General features: G+C 38.0%; 2 protein-coding genes and 1 long non-coding RNA gene across 3 annotated transcripts; all 3 read left to right on the forward strand.

Annotated features, from left to right (window-relative positions):
- Positions 1-9,365: 9,365 nt before the first annotated feature.
- LOC128026691 (uncharacterized) lies at positions 9,366-12,251 on the forward strand. Its single transcript, XM_052613948.1, has 4 exons — positions 9,366-10,215; positions 10,305-10,472; positions 10,624-10,719; positions 10,929-12,251. Exons 1-4 carry the CDS (start codon positions 9,574-9,576, stop codon positions 11,244-11,246), a joined length of 1,224 nt encoding a protein of 407 aa, XP_052469908.1. The 5' UTR covers positions 9,366-9,573; the 3' UTR covers positions 11,247-12,251.
- Positions 12,252-14,287: 2,036 nt separating this feature from the next.
- LOC128026708 (uncharacterized) lies at positions 14,288-18,986 on the forward strand. Its single transcript, XR_008186485.1, has 6 exons — positions 14,288-14,734; positions 16,840-16,979; positions 17,085-17,259; positions 17,332-17,436; positions 18,114-18,254; positions 18,341-18,986. It is a non-coding gene; the product is annotated as an uncharacterized LOC128026708 (long non-coding RNA).
- Positions 18,987-19,077: 91 nt separating this feature from the next.
- Positions 19,078-24,134, forward strand: LOC128026697 (uncharacterized). Its single transcript, XM_052613963.1, has 6 exons — positions 19,078-19,178; positions 19,575-19,621; positions 19,705-20,541; positions 20,703-20,767; positions 20,870-21,134; positions 22,483-24,134. Exon 6 carries the CDS (start codon positions 22,897-22,899, stop codon positions 23,848-23,850), a length of 954 nt encoding a protein of 317 aa, XP_052469923.1. The 5' UTR covers positions 19,078-19,178; positions 19,575-19,621; positions 19,705-20,541; positions 20,703-20,767; positions 20,870-21,134; positions 22,483-22,896; the 3' UTR covers positions 23,851-24,134.
- Positions 24,135-24,648: the final 514 nt, after the last annotated feature.

Genomic DNA, 24,648 nt, shown 5'->3' on the forward strand with positions numbered 1-24,648 from the left:
CCAGCACTGCATAAAACAAGTAAAATGTATTTAAAAGAACAACTGATTTTACTTAATTATATCAGATTTGTAAGTGAAATTTACTCAATAAAATTTAACAGGTCAAGTTACATGTACTTATTCAGTTTTTTATTTTTACTTAACTTAGTGAAGTAGATTTACTTAATTTCCAAGGCCAAAAACTTGCCAAATAAAAATTAAGTAAATTTACTTATAGTTTTTTTCAGTGTTGTTAAACATAAATGATTTTGTGTTTATATGTTAGGTTAGCGTTCTCAGTACGTGAGACATTTGTCTAAGCGGTCTCTGGTGTTTGTTTTAAAGTATATTTTGTGTAAAATTGATTAGAACGCCACCGTGTCTACAAGGCCTATGTTACACAGAAAGGACGCGAGCGGCGCGACGCAACACAGTGCTTGAAGCGACTGTTGCAAAGAGCTGGGACTAGGTCAGAAATAGGATGGGGAATCCGTGTGCTGTTGGGGATTTCACGGGTCGCGTCGCACCGTTCACGTCCGATGTTGTGTAATATATTCGGTTCCCGTGAAAAACTGTTCCCGGAGTTTACATGAATATCCATTAGTTCCCTAATCAGTGCACGCTCCTCAAATCACTACTTGGATTATTTTGAAAAGGTAACTTAGTGTCTATCTTAAGCACTGAACAGTGACTGAACAGTGTCAAAACAATGCAGTTTGTGTAATATTAATCGTCAGTAAGCTGATTTGATTGATTGATTGTAGGCACACAGAAAAAACAATAAGCGAATAACCTATGCTAACCTTGGGATATATAGTTTCTTAATCTTTTTTTTTTTTATGTGTTTAGCTTTTTATAAATTCCATTTGTGGGGCATTAATTACTGTTTGAATAGTATGATTAGCTAAGTTAGGCTACTGGTGACTATTACTGCAATGTATTCATGACAATGCTTGAAACAAATATATATGCCGCCTAATAAATATAGCTATAGGCTAGCTATCCTGTGTCATTTATAAAATGTTTAGTTTGTATGTAGCCACTGTTTCTGTTACTTATATAAGTCACATACATAGGCTACTGAAAACAATTTTCTTGCAGTGAAAATGTCAACATTGTAATCAATCTCATTTGTAATTGGTTTAATAAAATGGTGCATAAACCTTAAAGTAGTGTTCTGAGGCAGTCTTCTTGGACATAGGTCAGCAGCTACTCCAAGAATATTATTTTTACATTTGGATAAGAAGTCATGTCTCATCATGACCAATGTTATAATATGGCTTTGATTTGCTTTTGTGATGTTTCCACATATATTGATCATCATGTAAAGTCACTGTCTGTTTCAGACTGGACGAGAGAGCTGAAGTCACTGGTACAGTAGCTGATCATTGTATGAACTGGACATACATGGAAGCTGTTCTCAACGAGAGACAATAAATATCTCAAACACTCACCTCATTTTGCATTACTTCATTCCATGCTTACTTTCACACAACTTTCCTTGTCTTTTCAGTTTGAGTTAAATTCATAAAGCAATTACTTCTGTACGTGTCATAGTAACATTTAATGAATGTAATATTTATGTGATCTACAATATCGTTTTTTGAGTATAATTTTAAACCGTAAACATACTTAAAGATTACATTTTATTTGTTAACCTGCATGCCATGTTACTATTAATACATATCAGAGAACTGTCAACATTAAAGAGTGTTGTTAAATTATTGAAATATTAACTTTAATGAATCTCAGAGGATATTAAATTCGGTAAGTGACTGGAGAGCAGAGTTTGGCACCATTAAGTCAGGTTTGACGAGCGTGCACTGATATTTTCAGTTCCATTAGTTTGCACGTTGTTTCCAGGACACGCTCACAATAAGGGAACTAATGAATATCCATGTTAACTCCACCAACAGGAACCCCCTTGAACCACCACTACGTTCGCGCTGGAAAACTTCCGCAGTCCCCAATTGGCTAAAATGCTCTGTTCGACTTTTCTGAGATCATCTACTCTTCCCTGTGGATGACCTGTGACCTACTTTCTGTAAGATATGAATTTTTGAGTTTGAATTTTTGACACTGATTTTTTTAAATTAATATTTGCAGTATAAGAATTCAGAATAAAAAAAAACTAGCTGATTGAAAATACATGTCTATAAAATTCAGCCATAAAAACATTTCAGTTTGTTAAATTTCAAATGTTCAATATTCATAAAAAAATAAAATTCAGAACTATTTAAACTACCACCTAAAATTCAATTTTGTTAGATTACACTTGCAGATAGTTCACGTTTACACAATTCAAATTCAAATCATTTTGTCATAATAATAGCTCAATACACTTAATGAATGACACTCCAATAAACATTAGGTCACATGATTTTCCCATTACATTGCTCCTACACCCATTGTTCAGTAGAGCATCAGATCTGAAGTCTTATTATGTTGTATCAAACTTTACTTGAATTAACATTTCATAAAACTAAAACAAAACAACAAAATAAAATAAACATGTTGCATTGGCAGCACTACAAATAATCAAACAAGACTCTACCATGTGATCGTAGGGCAGAGCATCTTGAACTTTAAATTATGAAAAATAAAACCTATCCACTTAACAATCTACTCAAACTTAGCTAACATACTACATTCAGTCTTTTTTTGCAGAAAAGGGGGTGAGCTGTTTGTTATTTTTATTTTATTTTTCAGTCATCAGTGCTAGTATCAGTGCTGGAGTCCAGCATCATGGCCTGTGGCTCCTCATCTCCAGTGGTTATTATCTCCATGTTCCCATCTGTCAAATCATAAAACAAACACAAATAATGTTTAGAGTGTAACTTCACTAGAATTGGGAATCTAAAATCAAGTCCAATTCCAGAATCATAAAACCTAATGTTAGGAATCAAGTAGTTGTTCTCAAATTCAAGTTCAATTCCACCATCTGTTCCTGGGTATTCCATCTATACCTTTTTTTTTTCCTTAGGCGGCGAAAGTGGCTGTTAAAAATGCATTTGTCTTTGAATCATTCATTCAAGAGATTCATTGAAAAACACTGATTCATTCAATAATAAGTAAATAAAATTACCATAAATAAATATTGAGTGAGTGAGTGAGTCATTGAATCAATCCATTTATAACTTCCATGAGATTTTGTTTAGTTGTCTAATATATTTTTCTTCAGAATTGTGAGAGAACTGCAAGTTTCATTAAAGGGTCTCAATTTATCCAGAATTATGCAGCATTGCACACAAACAGCTCTTAAAGGTTCCGTTGTACACTCTTTTTTGAAGCTTTGATTGTGTTTACAGTGTGCAATATAACGTGTTCATGTTTCGCGTGTAAAAAAACACAGTATTTTTCACACAATTCACCTATCTGTATACCGCTCTTTTCACCTAAAAAGTTAGTCATGTCAATACATTGTAACATGAACTAATAAGCATCTTGAGCATGCACACGTTGTATGTGAGTTAGTTTGTTATTGTACAATTCTAATCTGTCTCTTAGATTAACAATGTTCTGAAGAGAAAATTTAAAAGACACCTTAAACTATAACATATAAATTATCATATAACATGAACTGTAAAGCACCTAGATCACGAGGGCTGTGCGTGTATGAGAGAGAGAGAGTAACATGGAGGCTTGTCCAGAGTGCAATTATGGTGACCAGACGGTATGTGTGTGAGAGATAATGTACATGAAAGTGAGGTAGTGTGTGTGAAAGAGTTTATGAGAGAGGGAGTGTGTGTGTGTGTGTGAGAGAGAGAGAAATAGAGAGAGATGTGATTCAAGGCCAAATCTTGTAGATTTCTTTCCAAACTTCCGTCTTAGGCCTAATCCCAATTCTACCACTTAGCCCTTCCCCTTTCCCCTACCCCAACCCCTACGTTTCGCCTGTTCAGGTGAAGGGGTAGGGGTATCTTGACTCTCTTTTGGTTGGAGGTGTAGGGGTATGGAGAAGGGCCAGATAGCCCTTCAAATTAAGATTTTTCGGGACCACACTTCAAACAAAGGGGTATGCATTAACTCTGCAACATGGCTGCTACAGCAAACAAAAAGACACAGAAATGTAAGCTTTTTTGGCATAAATAAAGATCTTAACGAAAAGTAATCATTTGTTTTGTTACATTCAATTGTGAGTTCATATTAATGGTCATGTTACTCAAAGAAATGTTTGCAAAAAAATCGCTAATATTTGCTAACTTCATATAATTTCAGACATGATAGTGCCACAGCATATGTCTGATCAGGTCGATAACTGCCGTAGACATAATTAGAAATCACTAAACCATAAGGGAAGGGGTATAAAATAGAATTGGGCCATAGTCTCCTTGTGCCGTTTTAGCACTGGTACGGGCTCAGGGATGAGGCCTATTATATCCATGGGTTGGTACCAGATGACATCATCTCTCAGTGGCCAATAAAAGCGACTGATCCCAATACAGGTAATTGTTTTCACTTGAGCACCACTGAGACCTTTCTCCAGTTGACTTCTGCGGCATCTTAAAAATAGATAAAATAAAATTTCAACAAATATATATTTGAATAAAAACAGAAGCGTTGTACATTTCAATAAATAAAATATTCATATGTAACCACTCATTCTATGAATTGCACCTTGTAAGCAGAAATGTCATTTCCACCTCACCTTTGTCATTTCCACCCAAGAAGGTAATGTGGTGGAAATGACAATCCTACAGTATTTTGTAAAAAAATCCAAGCTAGTATTACAGATTAGCTATGAATTGGTAGCAAGCATTCCATGCATGCAAAATAAATCTATTTGTGTTTAAAAAATCGATTTATTTACAGACTCATTTGATGTTACGCCATGTTTGGAAATGACATACAATAAAAATATTTTCATTTCAAGCAATATTTACCTTGAGTTTTCTTCTCCAAGTTGCTGAAGAAATTTAAAAACTCCTCCATGTCAGACATGTGCTGTGATGTCATTGTTCATCCCCATAGAAACTACCCAAACAATCTTTTAGGACATTACAGCGTTTTGGTGGAAATGACGGCAATACTGTGGGACAGCTACATTTTGTATATCAAATCACATTAATAGTTGTCTGACCTTAAAATCCCCAATTATGTTCTGATTCCTTTACTGATACTTTATTCAATCATATTAAAAAAAATGGATGAATCATTTTTTTACACTTCTTTTTCATTATTGAAGATCAGAAGTCTGGGCATGGGACAAGCACAAAACAGCACTGTAAGACCGAACAGTAAAGGTTTGATAAATAAAATGGGTTGTAATAACTTAAAAATTTAAAAAAGTTCATTAGTCTCAAATTTTCTGTGTCATGTGTACATTTTTTTATTTTTAAGTTTACAGTGCTCAAACGCTTTAATTGATTTTTGTCATAGCACTATCCCGCCTGACGTCACATCCATGTGCATTCAACGCACATGCTCATCTGGGCCTGGGAGAGAGTTCGCCATTTTGGTCTGCTTACTCGGGTGCGTTTTTTTTTTGGTCGAGAAAAGTTGAGAAAATATAGCGAAACAGGTTTCACAGTTGCATTATTCTGTGAATACACGCGCTGTAGCATGCAGCAATTTTACGAAGATCATCGGACAAAGTTTTATTCCGTTTTGACCACGCTGTCTGCTGTTATATCGATTTTGGTTTTGGGAGCATTAATCTGGTAAGTAATCTATTAACACTATATTTGACTGTCGTTTTACAATTATCTGCACACTTGGTGTCTTGAAAGTAGATTTATTTTATGATGTCCATCGCAAACTAGAAAACCGGTAATCATTGAATTCGGGCATGAAATTAACATGACATAATCCTTGTTAAACATAGTCACAGTTGGGGTTCGCGTTTCGCGGTAAAATAAATAAAAAATCATTAATAATTGTGGTGACGACCAACAAACGTGATGTGCTAGAGCAGGGGTTTTCCTACTTAGAAAAATTGGGTGGTCTCAGTTGTCCCTATATATATATAGGGTATATATAGGGTAAATATAGATATTTTGGAACGAATTCGTTGGCTTGGTGTGTTTACCAGAGTGTCAATGTTAAAGCACAGATTAAAACAAGCTACCTTAATTACGTTTTTTTTTACTTTAACAAGTTATATGCATGTTTAATTTTTTTTTTACAGAGTTTGTTACTTTAACTTGTATTGTACCACAGTGATAAATACATTACATACTGTGTTAGTTTACCAATGTCCATGCAGAAGTGCGTGTTATTAAGATTATCTATTACACATTTCTATGCTGGTATTTAGCTTTTAACACTTTAGAAAGCAGACTGTATACTGATAAATGTTTTTTGTGAACACTGCAACCTAACTAACTTTTGAATCTTCATTTTTTTAGGTTAAAACTGAAGGCGCTGGCCAGCATACAGCGTTTTCAGTACGGTATGTTGAAAAACTATTAACAACAATGGAAACATTGCAATATAGTGACTAAAATGTGAATGCGGACAGTGTACATAGAACCATTTAAGCAAAAATCCAATGGCTTGGACGTGCAAACTTTGTGCTGCTGCCTTTGATAAAAGGACATATGTACTGGAACATTATCGTTTACATCATAGCAGTGTTTCCTCAGTCAGTCCATTACCATGTGTCCATGATGACTGTGTTAGCACATTTCAGACTGTAAATGCATTAAAAATACACTTATCACGAATACATACTCAGATGGAGCATGATGTCAATCCAATGGAAAGGGTTTCATTCATCTGTCCTAAATGTGGTTTCAAGCAGCCATTTAATGGGAAAACTATCCCCAGTCATTTAAGGGCACATTTAAAACAACATGAGATGGTGGATTGTCCATATAAAGACTGTCACTATTGCAGTAATGTGTATACCTCTTTCAATGCCCACAAAAGTAGGCATCATCCAGATGCTGATGCTCATTTGTCAAATTTTAAGAATGATATTATCTTAACAGAAACTGACAGCCCCACAATGCTGGGTCAAGTTGAAGCTGCTGACTTTCCTCAGAGTCCTCCTGAGCATGAAAGTCCTGACTATATTCCTCTTGAGTCGACTTATGATACTTGTGAATTGCAAGCTCAACTAAAAAGCAACTTGTCGTCTTTGTTCTTGAAAATGCACAGTATTCTTCATGTTTCAGAGACGGCAATACAAGACATAGTTGAGAATTTGGGGCAGATATTCTTACTGTCCAAACCTCTTGTGAGAGACTCTATTCTGACGGTTCTTCAAGAACACGAACAGTCAATCAGTGATGTCCTTCTTAATGATTTAGTTGAAGCTATCATGAAAAGTAATGTTTTTGTCAGCGCAACTGCGGAAGGTGCAGAGCTGTCTACTTCTAAGCGAAGGAAAACATTTGTGAGAAGCAACTACCTTTTGGTAATGCCAGTACAATACACTGTAGGTTTGAGAGAATGCACAGTGGTATATGTTCCAGTACTACAAATGCTTCAAGCTATGTTTAAAAATACTGATCTTAATGAAAAAATTCAAGGCAACCCGTCATCACCAGGAATGTACATGTCTCATGAAGATGGAACCTATTTTAAAGAAAACCAGTTTTTGGCAGAAGCAGGAGAGCTGAAATTGTCACTCATTTTGTATATGGATGACCTTGAAATAGCAAATCTTTTAGGCACATCCAGAAAAATCCACAAGCTTTGTGCAGTATATTGGTTGCTTGCAAACCTACCCAGTAAGTATAGGTCCAGCCTACATGTCATACAGCTAGCGCTGCTATGCAAAGTATCTGACGTGCAGAGGTGTGGTTATGAAAGTATCCTGTCACCTTTGTTGAAAGACTTGCAAACTCTTGAACAGGATGGCATTTTCATTGAAACCCTTGGTCAGCGTGTTCAGGGCACTGTGTTGTGCGTTGCAGCTGATAACTTGGCTGCTCATGGTCTTGCAGGCTTTGAGCAGTCTTTTCGAGGACAATACGTTTGCAGATTCTGTTGCTGTACTACAGACCAAATACAGATCAGCGAAGTTTCTGAAGGAGAGTTCAGCATGAGAAAGAAGGAAACCCATGATCTACATGTCCAAAAAGTTGTGCAGGAAGAAAATGTAGCTCATTTAGGTGTTGTGGGTGAGTGTCCTCTTAGCAAGGCTTTGCAGCATTTTCATACCGTTACAGGTTTCCCGCCAGATATACTGCATGATTTGTTTGAGGGTGTTGTACCTGTTGAGTTGGCTTTGTGCATCCGTGAATTGATTCGGCAGAAGTATTTCACGCTTGAATATCTGAACACAAAGATTCGCACATTTCCGTATCAGCATTTTGACAAGATTGATAAGCCACAGCCAATCCCAAAGAGTTTTGTTGCCAAACTAAGTATTGGAGGAAATGGACATGAAAATTCTGCTTTGCTGAGATTATTACCCTTGATGATAGGAAGTAAGGTCCCAGAAGGCAATGAAACATGGGACATAATAATGAACCTTAAAGAAATTGTCCAGCTTGTGTTATCTCCTTCTTTCACAGAGGAATCCCTTCAGTACCTGCAGACCAAAATAAGTGATCACAGACAGGCTCTTAACGCTGTGTTTCCAGAATTTAATCTCAGACCAAAACACCATTACATTGAACATTACCCGGAACTGATCAAGCGTTTTGGGCCTCTGGTTCATCTGTGGACCATGAGGTTCGAAGGGAAACATCGTTTTTTTAAAAGGGTGATGCATGACACACAAAATTTTAAAAATGTCTTGAAGACTCTTGCTGATAGGCATCAGTCCATGATGGCTTTTAATATAAATGCCCCATCGTTTTTCAAACCCCACATACAAACCAGAAGTGTTACTTCTGTGCAGGTTACTACTCTACCTCAAGTGGCGGCAGACTTCATAAAGACCAAGACAGACAGCCAAAATATATATAGCACATCAGTGGTCTCCATAGATGGCACAGATTATGCGAATGGAATGTTTGTTTCTGCAGGACAGTCAGGGGGACTTCCTAATTTTTGCAAGATTGAACGTATACTTCTTGTAAATAACTCGGTGTAATTTATGTGCAGGTCCTACGAGTGCTGGTACATTGAGCATTTAAGATCATTTAAGCTGACATCATTGGACAACTTCTCTGTGCATGAGCTATCAGAACTAAATGACACAGTAAGTCTCCCAGCATACAACATTGATGGACATTTGGTGTTAACACAGAAAAGGTTCATTTTGATCAAACACCTGGATGTCTAAAATGCATTTAGAAATGTTGACTTACAGTCATGTTAAATGAGGTTGGGAAAAACAAGGACAAGCTTTTTTTTTCTTTTCTTTTTTTTTTTTTTTTTTACAGGAATGGAAGCGCAGAACTTTTTCCTGCATGTCCATACATCCACTGACATTGTGAGGAAGATGACTTTATCTTCACGTCCAGCATCTGTGGAAGAGCAAAAACAAAGATAAAAGAGAAATTTGATCTCACCATTGACTTTACCCTATCATACCAAGATCCTGACTTCAATGGGCAGCTATGTTCCCTTTTAGACATTGAGGAACTTCCACAGAAGGCTGTCCTTATAGTGGTGCGATCTGAGAATGATGCTAGTTCTGTAGCATCTGATGACACAGTAATATTGCCACATGCAAGGATTCCAGAGAGGACTGAAATGTGGCCTTGCATTTTTCAAGTGCCCACTTTTTCTTTTGAAGTAGAACTTGTACTTGCTGAGGGAAATGCTGCATACGAGACAACAGGAAAGACTTTGAAGTTAAATAGAGGACAAAAGCACAACATTCTTGAGACCCTAGCAGAACAAATGCATGGCTATAAAGCATACCCTAATGTTAAGGAAATTTCTATGGTAGCAGAAGCCCTTGTCAACAAGCATCCCTGTCTAAAAGAGCCAGGCTCTTGTGCAGGTTGGTATGGATGGAAGAACAGCCTAACATTTAAGATGGGCAACTACCGCACAAAATTAAGTTGTGCTGGATCTCAGGAAGTTGCTGTAAATTCTGGAAAGAGGAGTAAAAACTACCCCCAAAAAGATGCCCCTCACACGAACATCAAAAGACCAAAAAGGGCAGAGATTAATTTCCTTCCAAATTTCCCAAGAGGTGAAGATGCTTCAAGCCTCGAACAACAAAGACAAAGAATTATAGATGAAGTTCAGATGGCTGACAAAAATCTTGTCCTGATCACAAAGTTAATGGACAGCACTTTTGCTTTGCGGCGCAAAGAGATCGTCTGTAATGAGATACCAGTTGATGAAATCCTGAAACGATGGCCTGCCCTTAAATTAGAGTCGCAGGTACAAATATTTTCTTTATTATAACTATTCAAGATCTTTACATTTAATTATTTGTTGTGGTTGTGTTGAATGTTCAAATTTTTTCACAGATCTGTGCTGAGTTTCACAGAGTGACGAATGTCAACCTAAAGAATCGTTTCTTTGTTCAACTGGACCAACATACCCCCCGGCTTCAGAGCCTGTTTCGGAAAAAAGCTTCTCGGACAGGAAAAGCTTCTGAACTCCTGGATGAGCTCTTCAGGATTTATGACCTCCAGGTCAGTTGGTTCAATTCTCAATGCCTGGTAAAGGTGCTTAATTATCTTTAGTTGAACTCTAATGGTTGGTTCATGAATAGTGTTGTGAGGCTATACTGATTAGCATCTGTACTGAATGATTTTTTTTTATTTTTTTTTATGACAATGAAAGGATCAAGTTGATGTCCATGTTAGACGTGCTGTGGTACTCCGGGCTCTCCCTCTGTATATGCATGAGAGTGATGTTAGCTTTTTCAAGATGTGGGACGTAAGTGTTCATATTCAGCAGTGTTTATAGTTTATTAAAATAATTGCCGTCACATTTGAACCAACCTATGATCTGATTGTGATTTAATAGATATGTAGGTTGTGATTGTGTTTGCCTTTTTTGGACTGTCCTGGTATTTGACTGCAGGTTTGGTGTCAGCTTTAAGAAAAATTTTAGTAATGGGTAATTGTTTCTCTTGTTTTCTTTAGGTGGAGCAGACTGAAGAACTGAACACCAATGATGTACCACTTGGGCTCCTCCTAAGCAATCAGACATCATCAGATGCCCATTTTGTCTGCCCAGAGAGGATTGCAGTTCTGATTGAGGGTAACATTGTTATTGAGTCCTCCACACTGGCTGATGCATTCGTCATTCTATTTGCACTTACATACACCCTGCACCTTAACTATCCAAAACAATTGCTCAACACATTTGACTTCGTCCAAAAGGTCTTGATGGGTCTTGAGGATGGAAAGTTGAGGCCTAGAGTTTTGAGTCTGAAAAATGACCTGTTAGCAGTAGTGTAAGCACATTTGTTTTTCTTGCTGTAAAACATCTAACAGATGGGTTTTATAGATATTGTTGCTGAAGTTTTAATGCCATAAAGTTGAATGAAGTCCTGTTTTGTAAATTTTTGTACTTGTGTAATATGTTTGTGTATCTAATACATATATTTGTATTGACAAATATTCTAAATGTGTCCTATGGTGTGACAACAAACAATGTGGGGAAAAACATTATTTAAAATAGTTTAATCTCTTTAATGGTATTTGTAACTTTCTCATGCTATTTGTTTAATTGTTATTTTTTATATCTTTGCAATGTCACACCATAGGACATATTTACAAATATAATACACTCAGGTAATTTTGAAATTGTGGAATGGTGTGGTGGCAATAGGAATTTGCACATAGGGTTAACTGCAAGTTAAATGATGGCTTCCTTGCAGCAGGCAATTGCACACTGCCATGCTGTTTTGTATATTAAACCTCTTACAGAATTGTTTTATATTATAGTAGTTTTAATGTTAAATGCTTGTTGAAGGACTGAATGTTCGCATAGGATACTTGCACATTGGTGTGACTGAGAGATTCTGTATCTGTTTACATTGCAGTGCACAAACTTCAGCTTTATTTTGTGTACGTAACAAAACACTAAAGATAAGCTTTATTATACTTATAATATTTGTAATACGTGTTACACTTCATTCATCTTTATTTTATAATTTCAATTTGTTACAGTTAAATGTTTTAAATAATTGTTTTAGAAAACGTATAGTGATCCGGATGTTGAGTAATGTCGAGGCAATTTGGAAAGTTTACACATGGCACATTCATGTGTCTTGAGCATTTTGTATTTGTTTACATTGCAATAATATGAGATATTTCAAGAACGTCATATTTGGTTAATAAACAAGTTACTTGCACCAAAGTGTCTCTGTGGTTATTTTGCCTTATTCAAAATTTATAGTTTTAAATTATAGGAGGATTATAATTCTAGGACTGTGTAAGAGTCCCCAATTAATGTAAAAAAAAAAAATAATTAAAAAAATAAGTTAACAAAAAAATGAACAATTTGATTTTAAGAATGCAAATATTTCATTTTAAAACTAATGAAAATGTTCAAGTTATCTGTACCCAATATAAATATGTACTGTAAACTCAAAATACCTAGTTACAAACAATAACAGTATATGGTAACGGACACTTAAAAATATATATTTCATTGAATTAAAAAGATTAAGTTAATTTGACTTAAAATTTTCGATGTAATCTGTTTCAACAATTTTTTTGAGTTATGTGAACTTGTCGGGTTTTACAGTGAGCAACATTTGCATGTATACTACATCCACGTCATCGACGTTGCATATTGTACACTTTTGTAAGTTTGGAGGCCGCTGATTGGATAGATCGGCATCAGAATGGTGGGAAATTGTGAAAACAAAATGGCGGCGGTGGACGGGGCTACATTCTGCCGCTAATAGCTCCGTACAAGTAAGTTAATGCAGTTTGGTAATTATAAAAAAAAAATTGCTATAATTTATAAATTGTATTTGATTATATAAATGCATAATGATCGTGAAATTAAACATATTCCTTAAATATCATCATATAAAGTATGAATGTGACTTCAAAGCTGTAATTACTCAGTTTAATATCAGTAAATTAATGTAATGCTATTAATGTAACGTTTCATAGATGGTCACTTAAATATATTATTATTATTATTATTAATATTATAAATCCTGTGTACACGGGGCAAGTGTGACGGTTTGTAACTTCCTGTTTGGACCGGACACAATCTGTGCACCTGAAGCGAAGACATCTGTGGTGTGAAGCTGTTGGAGACAACTATTAACTGTTATATGAAAGGTTAGTAATACTGCTGTTAAACCGTTTCTCTGAGAGTTTGTGGCTCAGTTTGGCTTGTTCGTGAGTGTCTTCAGTGCTCTATATAAAGCAGCTAGCGTGTGATGCTAATGGCGCTAGCATGTTTACACTAAAAGTCTCGTCTATTACATTTTACATTTACATTTATTCATTTAGCAGATGCTTTTATCCAAAGCGACTTACAGATGAGGACAGTGGAAGAAATCAAAACTATTAAGAGTAACATCAGACGAGAACAGTGCTTGTCAGTGTAACTGTTAAAGTAATAGAACAGTCTAGCCATCATAATAATCTGTTGTCATGGCTACAGTCTGAAGGGGAGGGGCAGTTCTGTTTACTATTGTTACGGTTCGGCTTGGTTTCATCTTTATTTATATAATGCTTTGTAGAATACAGATTGTGTCAAAGCACTTTTACAAAGATAACCAGTCAAAATAGTATATTCAGCATATGCTCAGAAGACATATTCCACATATATTCTGTCCAACAGTTCTTATTGTTATTAAAGCAGACACAGAGGATGGCTGAAGGTGCGAGGCGAAGGAGAAAGCTGAAGCCTGTGGAGGAGGCCATACAGTTTTCACTTCAACAGAAAGACAAGAATGGGCTCGAGGGCAGGTTCATCAGTCATATTAAAGGTCATCATATAGTCACCATTAGGTTGTCTCAGTCCTGTATATCTTTTATTGGGCAAAATAAGACATTACTAACCATTTGATGGTTTGTAAATTATGTAGGGCTGGACGATTAATCTAAAAGTACTCGAAAACGAAATTCAGAACCTCTAACCGACGTAATTTTCCCATGTCGGTTATTTAATCCTGTTAATACTTCACCCTTAAAAGCATACTACCACGCGTAGCCACATGACTCTGCCCCGTCCAGTCAGTGGCATAAAAGCAAAACACGGAGATGAACGCCGGTTCAACACATGGCCTTGCGTCTACACTAAACTTTGTCAGCTGTTTTTTTTATGGTTTGAACATTCAAGCGATTAGATGATCGGATGTGTGTTATTATATCGATCTACCATGTTACACTAGGGCTGTCAAAAAAAAAAACAATTCCACATTCATTGTAGGTGTCCGTTAAGGAGGAGCTTTAAGGCCCGCCTCGGGTATACTTCACATTCCACGTTCTGTCCCGTCTCACACAGCTTTATCCGCACAGCTTTCAGAGGGCGGACGAGCTCGACGAGCAGTAACGCTTCTGTCATCATTCACCTCGTGCATGCGTTGTGGACAGCCACGCACCCTGTCTGCATGCAGGCACGGCACTTTTTGAAACCGCGTGGATGGATGCACGGCTGTGCGTGAACCCTCTTGACGACGAAAATTACATAATGTGGACGGTGCGCGGATGCGGATGGTCAAATTATACTTTGGCCTTTATCAGTGGCGCACGATATGAGAAGGAGGTCTCTGCGGAACTAAAAGAGGCTTTTCCCAATTTTTGGGCATCTTCAAACTGAAATAGGTGTTTTTCTATCTCTTTCTCTGATTTGCTCAAATTGAGTAGGCGATTCCGAAATGCATTTTTCCCATCAACCCAAGTATAGCAAGTGATGCGGAAATTAAGCACAAGCGCCGTCTGCTACTGAGAGATCGCCTACAGTACATATGAATGTAAGTGTATTGTTGCCAATTTGTTTTTGATTAATTTGTGTTACTTTTCTAGCTTGCTACCCCACTAAGTTATTAAAAGCTCCAAACAATTTCCTTTTAGTCACAATCTAGGATCATGCATTATTAGCCTACATGTTCTATTCTCACTGATATAGGCCTATTGCTTTAGCCACGAAACCATGGTTTACCTCTCCAGTGTAGATAATGACAGCTTGCTTAACTTTCCTGTCACACATTTTAGTCAATTCAGGAATCAATTAAATAATTAACTAAGTTACAATTTTTAATCAAGTTTAAACAGGTAGTTACCTTGTGAGTTTAGAATGCTAATTGTTTAGTAAAATGTTGTGGAAAGAATGTGTCTTAAATAGAAATGTGTGGATATTTTATCTTTGTGCTATTTCAGCACATAACAGTTCAGCGGAGAGGTAAAGATCCTCAACCACTGCGCTGCCGTGAAGATGCTAATTTATTCACATGCCCTTTCTGCTCATGTGACACATACAAGCCATGCCAGTATCATCAAATAATGACCCATATAGCTGGACATAAACTGAGATCTGTTGAACATGAAGTGTGTAAGCAACACTTCAAAAAATGTCTATAAAAGATATATCTAAACGTGTAAAAGGTTTAAAATGTGTATTAACAATTAAAAAATTTTAACCTCCATTTTAGATTGTTATATACAGCTGTGGCCTTGACTGTGGTCAAAAGGCCAAACATTTTCACTGCTGTCAAGTGTCCACAGACCTACATAAATAAAGGTGCCTTAAAAGAGCATCTTTGCAAAAAACAACCCATGTCTGCTTTTACTGCTGATCTACAACCAGTCGCTCGTCCAGCACAAGAAACATCTTTACAGCTACCAGTCGCTCGTCCAGTAGAATCAGCGGCTCCACTAGTGATCAAGAGAAAGAAAATCACTGTGAGTTGCCCTCACTGTGGAGTAAGTCTGAATTCAAAAAATACATAAAAAACACATTGAGCGTAAACATAAAGCCATAAATCCCATTACTTCAACTTCTCATCTACCAGCACAGTGTGCTGATAAAAAGAATGGGATATATGTAGTGGCTAAAATGTTTCGTGGGCCCTGTATCCCCATTCATGTGGCAAAAAAAATTTGGGGCTCATCACAGAAGGTTATGTGTGAAATGGATGTCTGCAACACAAAGGAGTGACCTTTTGGGAACACCGTGTGTTCATCTAAGGTCAGGAGACTACTCCAGTGCTATTGCACCTAATGAAGATTTATCAGAAGATGTTAACTGAGATGGTTGAGCAAAAATGGTTTGGTGACACAAGAAAAAAACAATGCCTTAAACGGTGAGATCAGGCTAAAAGTAAAGGTGCCACCTTTGCAAGCCTTGTTACTATTGGAGGCCCTGACTACAAGTATTACATATCCGTATATGAGCCAAAGGTTTCACATTAGAGTAGATTGGGCAGAGTCTTGGTTAATTACAATTCCAAGACAAACACTTTGCATTGTCCTTGTCTCAAAGGTAGAAAATCATGCCTGCATAAGAGTATTGGAAAATAGTGTCTCTTTCAAATGAAGCGGCAGCTCTTCACTACGCTGCCACAAGCTGAAGCAGTGAGTGAATCATCACAACATGAGGACGTCATGATGTCTGGCCAACAGTGGGAATATCCTCCGAAGGGTGAAGGCCTGAGGCAGATGGTACAATATATTTACTATAATAAAAAGCTTCCTGAGACACTATCAGATGTTTTTACCGAAGATGTAAAGGAGGAAGATATTCCTAAACATCTTATTCCTGAGGAGGAGTTCTGCTCTCAGTGCTCTGGACCTGTTCGCCTCAGTGCTCCTATCCTCATCACCAGAAATGCTACAGTTGCAATGCTCACTGGTGTAGTGACTGGTAGGCATTGTTGGTTTGTCAGTTGTTACATATGTATGTGAATATTCATTAAGACCTAGGTTCTTGTTACCGTGCAGTAATTGTTTTTAATTTAGTTTGAACTTGCTACAGTATTTGGGGCAGTGTATGTTTAAGTATGCAATACATCATAATTGTCATGTGATCATTTTACATATCCTAAAAAATGTTTTTTTTTTTTTTTTTTTACCTCATCAGGAATATCCACATATTGCAAGAAATGCAGTAATTGTAGTATGTTTTACCGATACCAGGACTGGATGCATGGGCTTCACAATTCTGATGATCAACTGCTGCTAACCGTCTTTCTGTGCATTTTTATAAGGAATTCTGTGCAGGTATTGTTTCTTAAATTAGTTATTTGTTAAATGGAAAATACATTAGTCTTAAGACTTTATCCTGAACTAACACTGATACATGTTCTTATGTTTATTCCCACTAAGGCTCATGTGTCAGTTGGAACAGTGCGTTCCATTTTGCAAAGGACGTTTTTTCATGCATATTTATATTTTGAGGCACTGACCCACCATGATTATAACTTTTCATGTCTAAAATGTGGTCATCATCCTCCAGTTGTTGTGATGGATTTACACAGAAAGGGAGTGTTCAGCATGCCAGGTAAAAAAGTCACACGTTCATTTTCTAGTTTGCAGCTAAATTGTGTAAATGTAATTTATTTTCTTCATCTAGTCGGTGACATAAGTGAACCACATGAAACCTACAATGGTGAGGTGAATTCAGAAGACTTCTGGGAGACTCTTTCAATGGAGAGGATCGCCGCTGGCTTGTTGAAAAGTAAGTTAGTAAGTAATAACTATAGCTTTTTTAATTAAACATTATGAACAAGAATTTAAACAACTTCAGTCTCTTATGAATACTTTTGAGTTCTTCACATCATGCAGATCCGCTGTGTGCAGCTGGATAAATGAGGCAAAATATATCTGTTGCCATTATCTAGAATAGGGTAGAGTTTATTGCAAATGACCATGAATTATTTTTCTAAAAAAAAACTTCCAAGCAAAAGTCCCATTTCATGAGTTTGAATTGCTTCCTTGTTTCCTGTATGATCTTAGCTGGGGACAGAAATCCTTACAATATAAAACCCAATTCTGAATACTGGGCCCCCTGGATCGGCAGATACACACACAAGGCACCAGTTGTGTTAAACACAGAGAGGCAAAAAGTGCAGAGCACAGGTGCACAAGACTTCATCACTGAAATGGACATAACCGAGGAAAGACTAAGTGATGAATTAATGAAGCTAAAGGTGTTTTACACATTAAACAACTCAACTTACATTTTTCAATTAAAAAATGATGGAAAGAAGTTAAACAAAAAAAAATAATTATCATACAGGTCTAAATTAGTTGTTACCTTCAAGTCATGCCTAGCACTGACATACAAATAACTAGTTTACAGTGGCAATGATAATTGTAATGCTAGTATCAAATATATTTGTGATCCAACAACAGGTTGCTGACTTTAGAAAACTTTGCCAGGCCTGTGGAGTTGCTACTCAAGATCAAAGACTGATCTTCTATCCAGACTGAGACGACAGATGCAAACCAGAACTGCATATGACAAAATATTTCAGGAAGTTTGGGGAGAATCAGGTATTTGTTGTGCTCAGAGTTAAAAAGCACATTTTCTGAAATGTATTAAGTTCCATTCCATTTACTAAATAAACTATTATTTCCAGGTGGATGACCAGTCATTTTATGTCCTTGTGGTGTGGTTTACAGTGTGAAATGTCTCATCCGTGCTGAAAGTCTTAGAGACTTTTCTGACATGTTGTTCTTTTGGAAACACATGTCAAACATCTGTATTTATGATTTTGTCAGAGGACTGGTCACCCATGCCAATGTTCAGAGACCAGAAGCAATGCCATTTGCACCATTTGACGGGCGGCTTGCAGAAGATACAGAAGACGATCTGAGGGCTGCACTGAGTGGAACCCTTACTGTTAGCCTACCTTGACTGAATGAAAAGAAGTTGGATGAAGATGTCAGTTGCCATCCAGTGACTGGATCCTCAGATCACTATGCCCTATATGACAAATACCACGAGTCTAATTCTGAGGATGTGCGAGACTCACTCAGAAAGATCCAGCTTGTTCCAGAGTTGGCTGGTAGTGTTAACACACAAGCCGCAGAACAGCTTTTTTTCTGGAATGAGGAAGAATAACTACTTCCTGAATATGATGTCTCCCACCACTCACATGTTTTTTGTCAGAAATATTTTGCACATTCAGAATGAGGAGAAAAACAAAGCAATGCTGAAAAAAATCCAAAAGTGCCACTCAAAAACTACTGTGAATCTCCAAAAAGATTCGCTTGGACGTCTGGTTGTAGGCAAGTTCAATAAATGTATACTTTGAATCTTACATTTTTATATGGCTATGCACAGTTAAAATATGTCTATTTGTCTTTGTGTCTTTAGATAAGGAGAACAGGGGTCCTGAAAGAACCAGACTACACCTGATTAAACCTACTAAAGCTTGCTGGAGCAAGCCACTGAATCGATCACAGAGTAAACTGGTAATTTTACTGCACTCCTCCATTATGATTCAATTTGACATTTTTATTTAAACTTACATTTATGCATTTATCAGACACTCTTATCCTAAGCAACTTACAATAGAGGAACGTAGGTAATACAGTATGTCAAAGTTCCAGCAATATTCATTGTGTGCAATGCCAGGTATATTAGAAAGTTGGATAGATTTGCACTAGGAACATGTTACTTTTCAATAATTTAACATTTCTAATCTCATGATAATAAAACAAAGACTTTACAACTCTGACAGAACTTTCTGAGGTTGAAGGAAGTGTAAGAAATGCTGGCATTAAAGATGTTTATTAAACAATAAAACATATATTAAAACCATGAAAGTCCTATTTAAAGTAGAATTGATATCCACCCCCTCCCCACAGGTGCTGAACTCCTGATTTGTGTTCTGCAACGGATTGTCCTCTCACAGGTTTAACCTCAAAGTCTAAAAAGCAGAAATAACGGCATTTAGATAAAACACTCAAAACAAACATTTTCCCTTTTTGTTTCCAGAATGTGGACATCTATCCAGTTAACAGCCATGTCATTGTGACCTGGTTACCTCCTATTTGTGCACATCCACTGGACAGCTTACCTGTATATATGATTTAAGTTTTAAGCAGGTCTGGAATGTCTTCAATATGTTGCATACATTTTAAGTCACTTTTGTGTCAAAAATTTTCACTATACAAATATCCTGAAATCAGCAGCAAGGATGCTGTGGTCTTTCCATCTTATGTGCCAGGACACTGTATGCTGTGTGTGAGTCTGCTTTTGCATTACTTTAACCAAACATTTGTCGTACAAAGTGGAAAAAGCTACATTTATTCCTTGATATCATGCATTCTCTAACAACTTAACACATGGTAACATTTTTCAGATCATGAAGCCAAAATTGAGTGAATTGTATTTTCTCAATTCGCTGAGAAGCCCAGGTTTTGGTGATGGCACTTACATTGCCATATACAGGTTTTGCCTAATTTGCTAAAAAAGTATGTTCTACATTCAGTTCTGTTCTTTTTTTTCCCTTTTTCTATTTCTCGACAAGAGTTGTCTTGTAGCTGTGGAGTCTTCACACTAATGGTAGGAGTAATAGTTATTTTGGTTCTGCAGATGTCATGTCAGAATTTAGCCCACATGTGCAGTGATTAATACTTCATTCGCTCTCTATATTACCCTGGGTGAAACGTTTGACTTCCCAGAGGTGGGTTTACCAACCATATTAAAATATATTCTGTAAGTTTGCAGTTTATTTGTTTTGATAAACTTGTGCTTTTCCAAACTATAGTCAGACATGCCAAGTATTAGAAGATGGTGGTCTGCCCTTTTACTGGAGCTGTTCCCACCAAGGTATGCATTTTCCCCCCTGATATTTATCCCTTTGGATGACGAAATGTATTTACAATTGGTGATATTTTAAATTGGTCTTACCATCATGCAGTTAATCTTGATATTGTTCGCTATTTGTCTTGATATTTAATCATGTATTTTTATGTCACAAATCCATCAAGATCATTCACGAAAAGCCAGCAAAGAAAAAAGAGGCGAATCGGGGCTGACAAGAGACAAGACACTGGTATTGTTTACTTCGTTTGAGGGGCTCCATTATTGATTACAAATGTTTTTTATTTGTTTGTTTTCCCCAAATTACTGCTGTTCTACTGTCTCTTCCTTGTAGTTGCAGCCAGTGACACACCACTGAACATACAGCAGGCATGTATTTGCCATTTTATTCAATCTTTAAACTGCAGTTGGATTATTATGTCCACAACTTTTGTTCCTCCACAGCTTCCTCCGCTAGTTTCTTCGAGCAATCTTGCTGGAAGTTGTGGTTCATGATGGTGATGTTGCAATCCGCACCCTTGCCCTTACATGCAGTTGCTTCAACAACATTGTGTGCTTGGAAAGTTTCTGGCGAGAGGCTCACTTTCGGTGGTGGGACAGTAGGTTTTATTGTCTTATTACCCTTCCCTTTTTTCTTGATATCATTGTTAGGTAAATGGAAGCTCTGTTTGTTTCTTTCACAATTGACATGTAACAGTGGCCAGTACATTGTTGCACTTTAAAGGCAGTTGCCTGTGAATGAGATCAGCTGATTTTTTTTTTTTAATTATATACATTTATCAGGTGTGGTGAACTGGAAGGCATTTAGTGAGAACTTCAGATCCCTGTACAGGATTCCTTACTCAATATCCAGATGCCTCCAGTGTGACAGCTTGTACAAGCATTATGGAGCAGGCTACAGAGGGAGAGGACAAAGAGGCGTGTTGCAGGGGTTTTACTCCTCTGATGACTTTGAGGACAACCAGAGCCCCAGATACAGATCCCCTGTAAAGACCTTGTCTCAGAGGAGCACCAGGACAAGACCACAGGAAACAGATGATTCTTCTGCACAATCTGACTTTGCTGCAGCCTGGAATTGAACTACTGGTTTCGTCTGGTCAGAGGAGAACTGACCCCAACTGAGCCTGGTTTCTCCCAAGGTTTTTTTCTCCATTCTGTCACCGATGGAGTTTCGGTTCCTTGCCGCTGTCGCCTCTGGCTTGCTTAGTTGGGGTCACTTCATCTACAGCGATATCATTGACTTGATTGCAAATAAATGCCCAGACACTATTTAAACTGAACAGAGATGACATCACTGAATTCAATGATGAACTGCCTTTAACTATCATTCTGCATTATTGAGACACTGTTTTCCAAATGAATGTTGTTCAGTGCTTTGACGCAATGCATTTTGTTTAAAGCGCTATATAAATAAAGGTGATTGATTGATTGATTGAGGGATATTGTGGAAGCGACTTTGTCCCCAATCTGTCAGAGTTGACAGACGTCAATTTAGTGGGTTTTGCAAAAAGAAAGTTAAAGAAAGACAAAGGCACTAGACGTTTAGCTACAATTCAAAATGATCCAGGGATCAAAAGTTTTTTTTAAACGAGTGAAGAATGATCTCAGGACGACAATAACACAAAAGCGATTGACTGCAGTCTCACTGGCTCTCCCTGTTTACCGTTAAAGTTAAAACATTATCGTCTACAGCCGTGAGAGGGCGCTTTATGCTGCTCAGTGCTCCTGTAGCCTACAGAAAATTAAGTTTATACAATATTTAGTAGTAGCTTACAAGTGGTGACTGTCAGTTTATGTGCATATGACAGGAATTTTGAGAAAAATTAATACAAGACAGTCAACTAGACGATGAACACTATTAACAGCAATTGTTATGTGATTGCATAGTAAGTAGCAATATTTGTTAGTTCTGTATGTTGTTTCAGTGTCAGCATCATCTCTTCTCAGGTGTTCTGGATCCAGACTGGAGCTTGTGTAAATCCTAGTTAACACGGGATGAAGATCCCAGCAGAAACAGAGAAACACAGAGACATCATGATCAGCAGCGGCGCTGATCAAGCGCTTCAGGACGCGCAGACGGGGGAAGCGAGCGGGAGCGCTCGTCAGACTCAGGAAGTGCGGATTTCGAACGCCGTTGCCTAGCATCCATCTGGCAAATCTCCGCTCTCTACCCAACAAAACAGACGAACTGCTTCTGCTTTCTCGGACAAATAAGGATTTCTCTCACTCTGCTGCTCTGTGTTTCACGGAAACCTGGCTGAATGACGCCATACCGGACAGCGCGCTCCATCTGCCGGGCTTTCAGCTGTTCAGGGCGGAGCGCGAATCAGAATCAACTGGGAAATCGTGCGGTGGCGGTACATGCTTTTCATTCTTGGGGACTTTAACAAAGCCAATCTCTCATGTGAACTGCCAAAATACAGACAGCATGTTACATGTCCCACCAGAGACAGTAATATATTGGATCACTGCTACACCACAATAAAGGATGCATTTCACTCTATTCCACGATCAGCTTTGGGACGTTCTGATCACTGTCTGGTTCATCTTATACCGTCCTACAAGCAGAAACTTAAATCTGCTAAACCTGTAGTAAGGACTGTGAAGAGATGGACCAGCGAAACGGAGCAGGATTTACAATCTTGTTTTGACCTCACTGATTGGAGTGTTTTTGAAGCTGCTACCACCGATCTGGACGAACTCACAGAGACCGTAACATCCTATATTAGTTTCTGTGAGGATGTATGCATTCCTACCAGGACTTATTTAACATTCAACAGTGATAAGCCATGGTTTACAGTAAAACTCAGACATCTTCGTCAGGCCAAAGAGGACGCCTACAGAAATGGGGACAGGGTCTTGTACAATCAGGCCAGGAACACACTGAACAAAGAGATCAGAGCGGCTAAAAAGACCTACGCTAAAAAGTTGGAAGACCAGTTTACTTCCAACGACTCAACTTCAGTGTGGAGAGGTCTAAGAGCCATCACGAACTACAAGACACCATCCCCTTGCACTGAGGCTAATCAACGACTTGCTAACGACCTGAATGAGTTTTATTGTAGATTTGAAACCCCCAACACCCATTCTGACCATCTCCCTACACAACCATTAACACCTCCTGCAATCCCCCGTTCCACACCTACTGCTCTTCAAATCTGTGAAGATGATGTGCGCCAGGTCTTCAAGAGAACAAAAGAAAAAAAAAACCAGGCCCAGATGGTGTTACACCAGCCTGTCTTAAAATCTGTGCTGACCAGCTGGCCCCCATCTTTTCACAGATCTTCAACAGATTTCTGGAGTTGTGTGAAGTAACTTCCTGCTTCAAACGCTCCACCATCATCCCCATCCCAAAGAAACCCAAGATAGCAGGACTTAACGACTACAGACCTGTGGCTCTAACGTCTGTCTTCATGAAGTCGTTTGAAAAACTGGTTCTGGCATATCTGAAGGACATCACTGGACCCTTACTGGACCCCTTGCTTACCGAGCAAACAGGTCCGTGGATGATGCAATCAACATGGGATTGCACTTCATCCTGCAACATCTGGACAAAACAGGGACTTATGTGAGGATCCTATTTGTGGACTTTAGTTAAGCTTTCAACACCATCATCCCAACAACCCTCCAGACCAAACTGACCCAGCTCTCTGTTCCTAGCTCTATCTGTCAGTGGATCACCAGCTTTCTGACAGATAGGCAACAGCTAGTGAGACTGGGGAAATTCACATCAAACAGCTGCTCCACCAACACTGGTGCCCCTCAGGGATGTGTTCTCTCCCCTCTGCTCTTCTCCCTGTACACCAACGACTGCACCTCTAAAGACCCCTCTGTCAAGCTCCTGAAGTTTGCAGATGACACTACAGTCATCGGCCTCATCCAGGACGGTGATGAGTCTGCTTACAGACAAGAGGTTGAGCAGCTGGCTGTCTGGTGCAGTCTTAACAACCTGGAGCTTAACACGCTCAAAACAGTGGAGATGATCGTGGACTTCAGGAGAAACCCCCCTGCACTCCCCCCACTCACCATCATGAACAGCACTGTGACTGCAGTGGAGTCATTCAGATTCCTGGGCACCACCATCTCTCAGGACCTGAAGTGGGACAATCACAT

This window comes from Carassius gibelio, chromosome A13 (genome assembly GCF_023724105.1).
Source record: "Carassius gibelio isolate Cgi1373 ecotype wild population from Czech Republic chromosome A13, carGib1.2-hapl.c, whole genome shotgun sequence".
Classification (NCBI taxonomy): domain Eukaryota; kingdom Metazoa; phylum Chordata; class Actinopteri; order Cypriniformes; family Cyprinidae; genus Carassius; species Carassius gibelio.

Bases quoted from the DNA above. Each gene is read 5' to 3' on its own strand.
- LOC128026691 (XM_052613948.1), top strand. From the start codon at position 9,574: ATGTGGCCTTGCATTTTTCAAGTGCCCACTTTTTCTTTTGAAGTAGAA. The intron at 10,473-10,623 runs GTCAGTTGGTTC...TGACAATGAAAG, and splicing joins TCAGGATTTATGACCTCCAG to GATCAAGTTGATGTCCATGT. The intron at 10,720-10,928 runs GTAAGTGTTCAT...TGTTTTCTTTAG, and splicing joins GCTTTTTCAAGATGTGGGAC to GTGGAGCAGACTGAAGAACT.
- LOC128026697 (XM_052613963.1), top strand. From the start codon at position 22,897: ATGCTTTTCATTCTTGGGGACTTTAACAAAGCCAATCTCTCATGTGAA.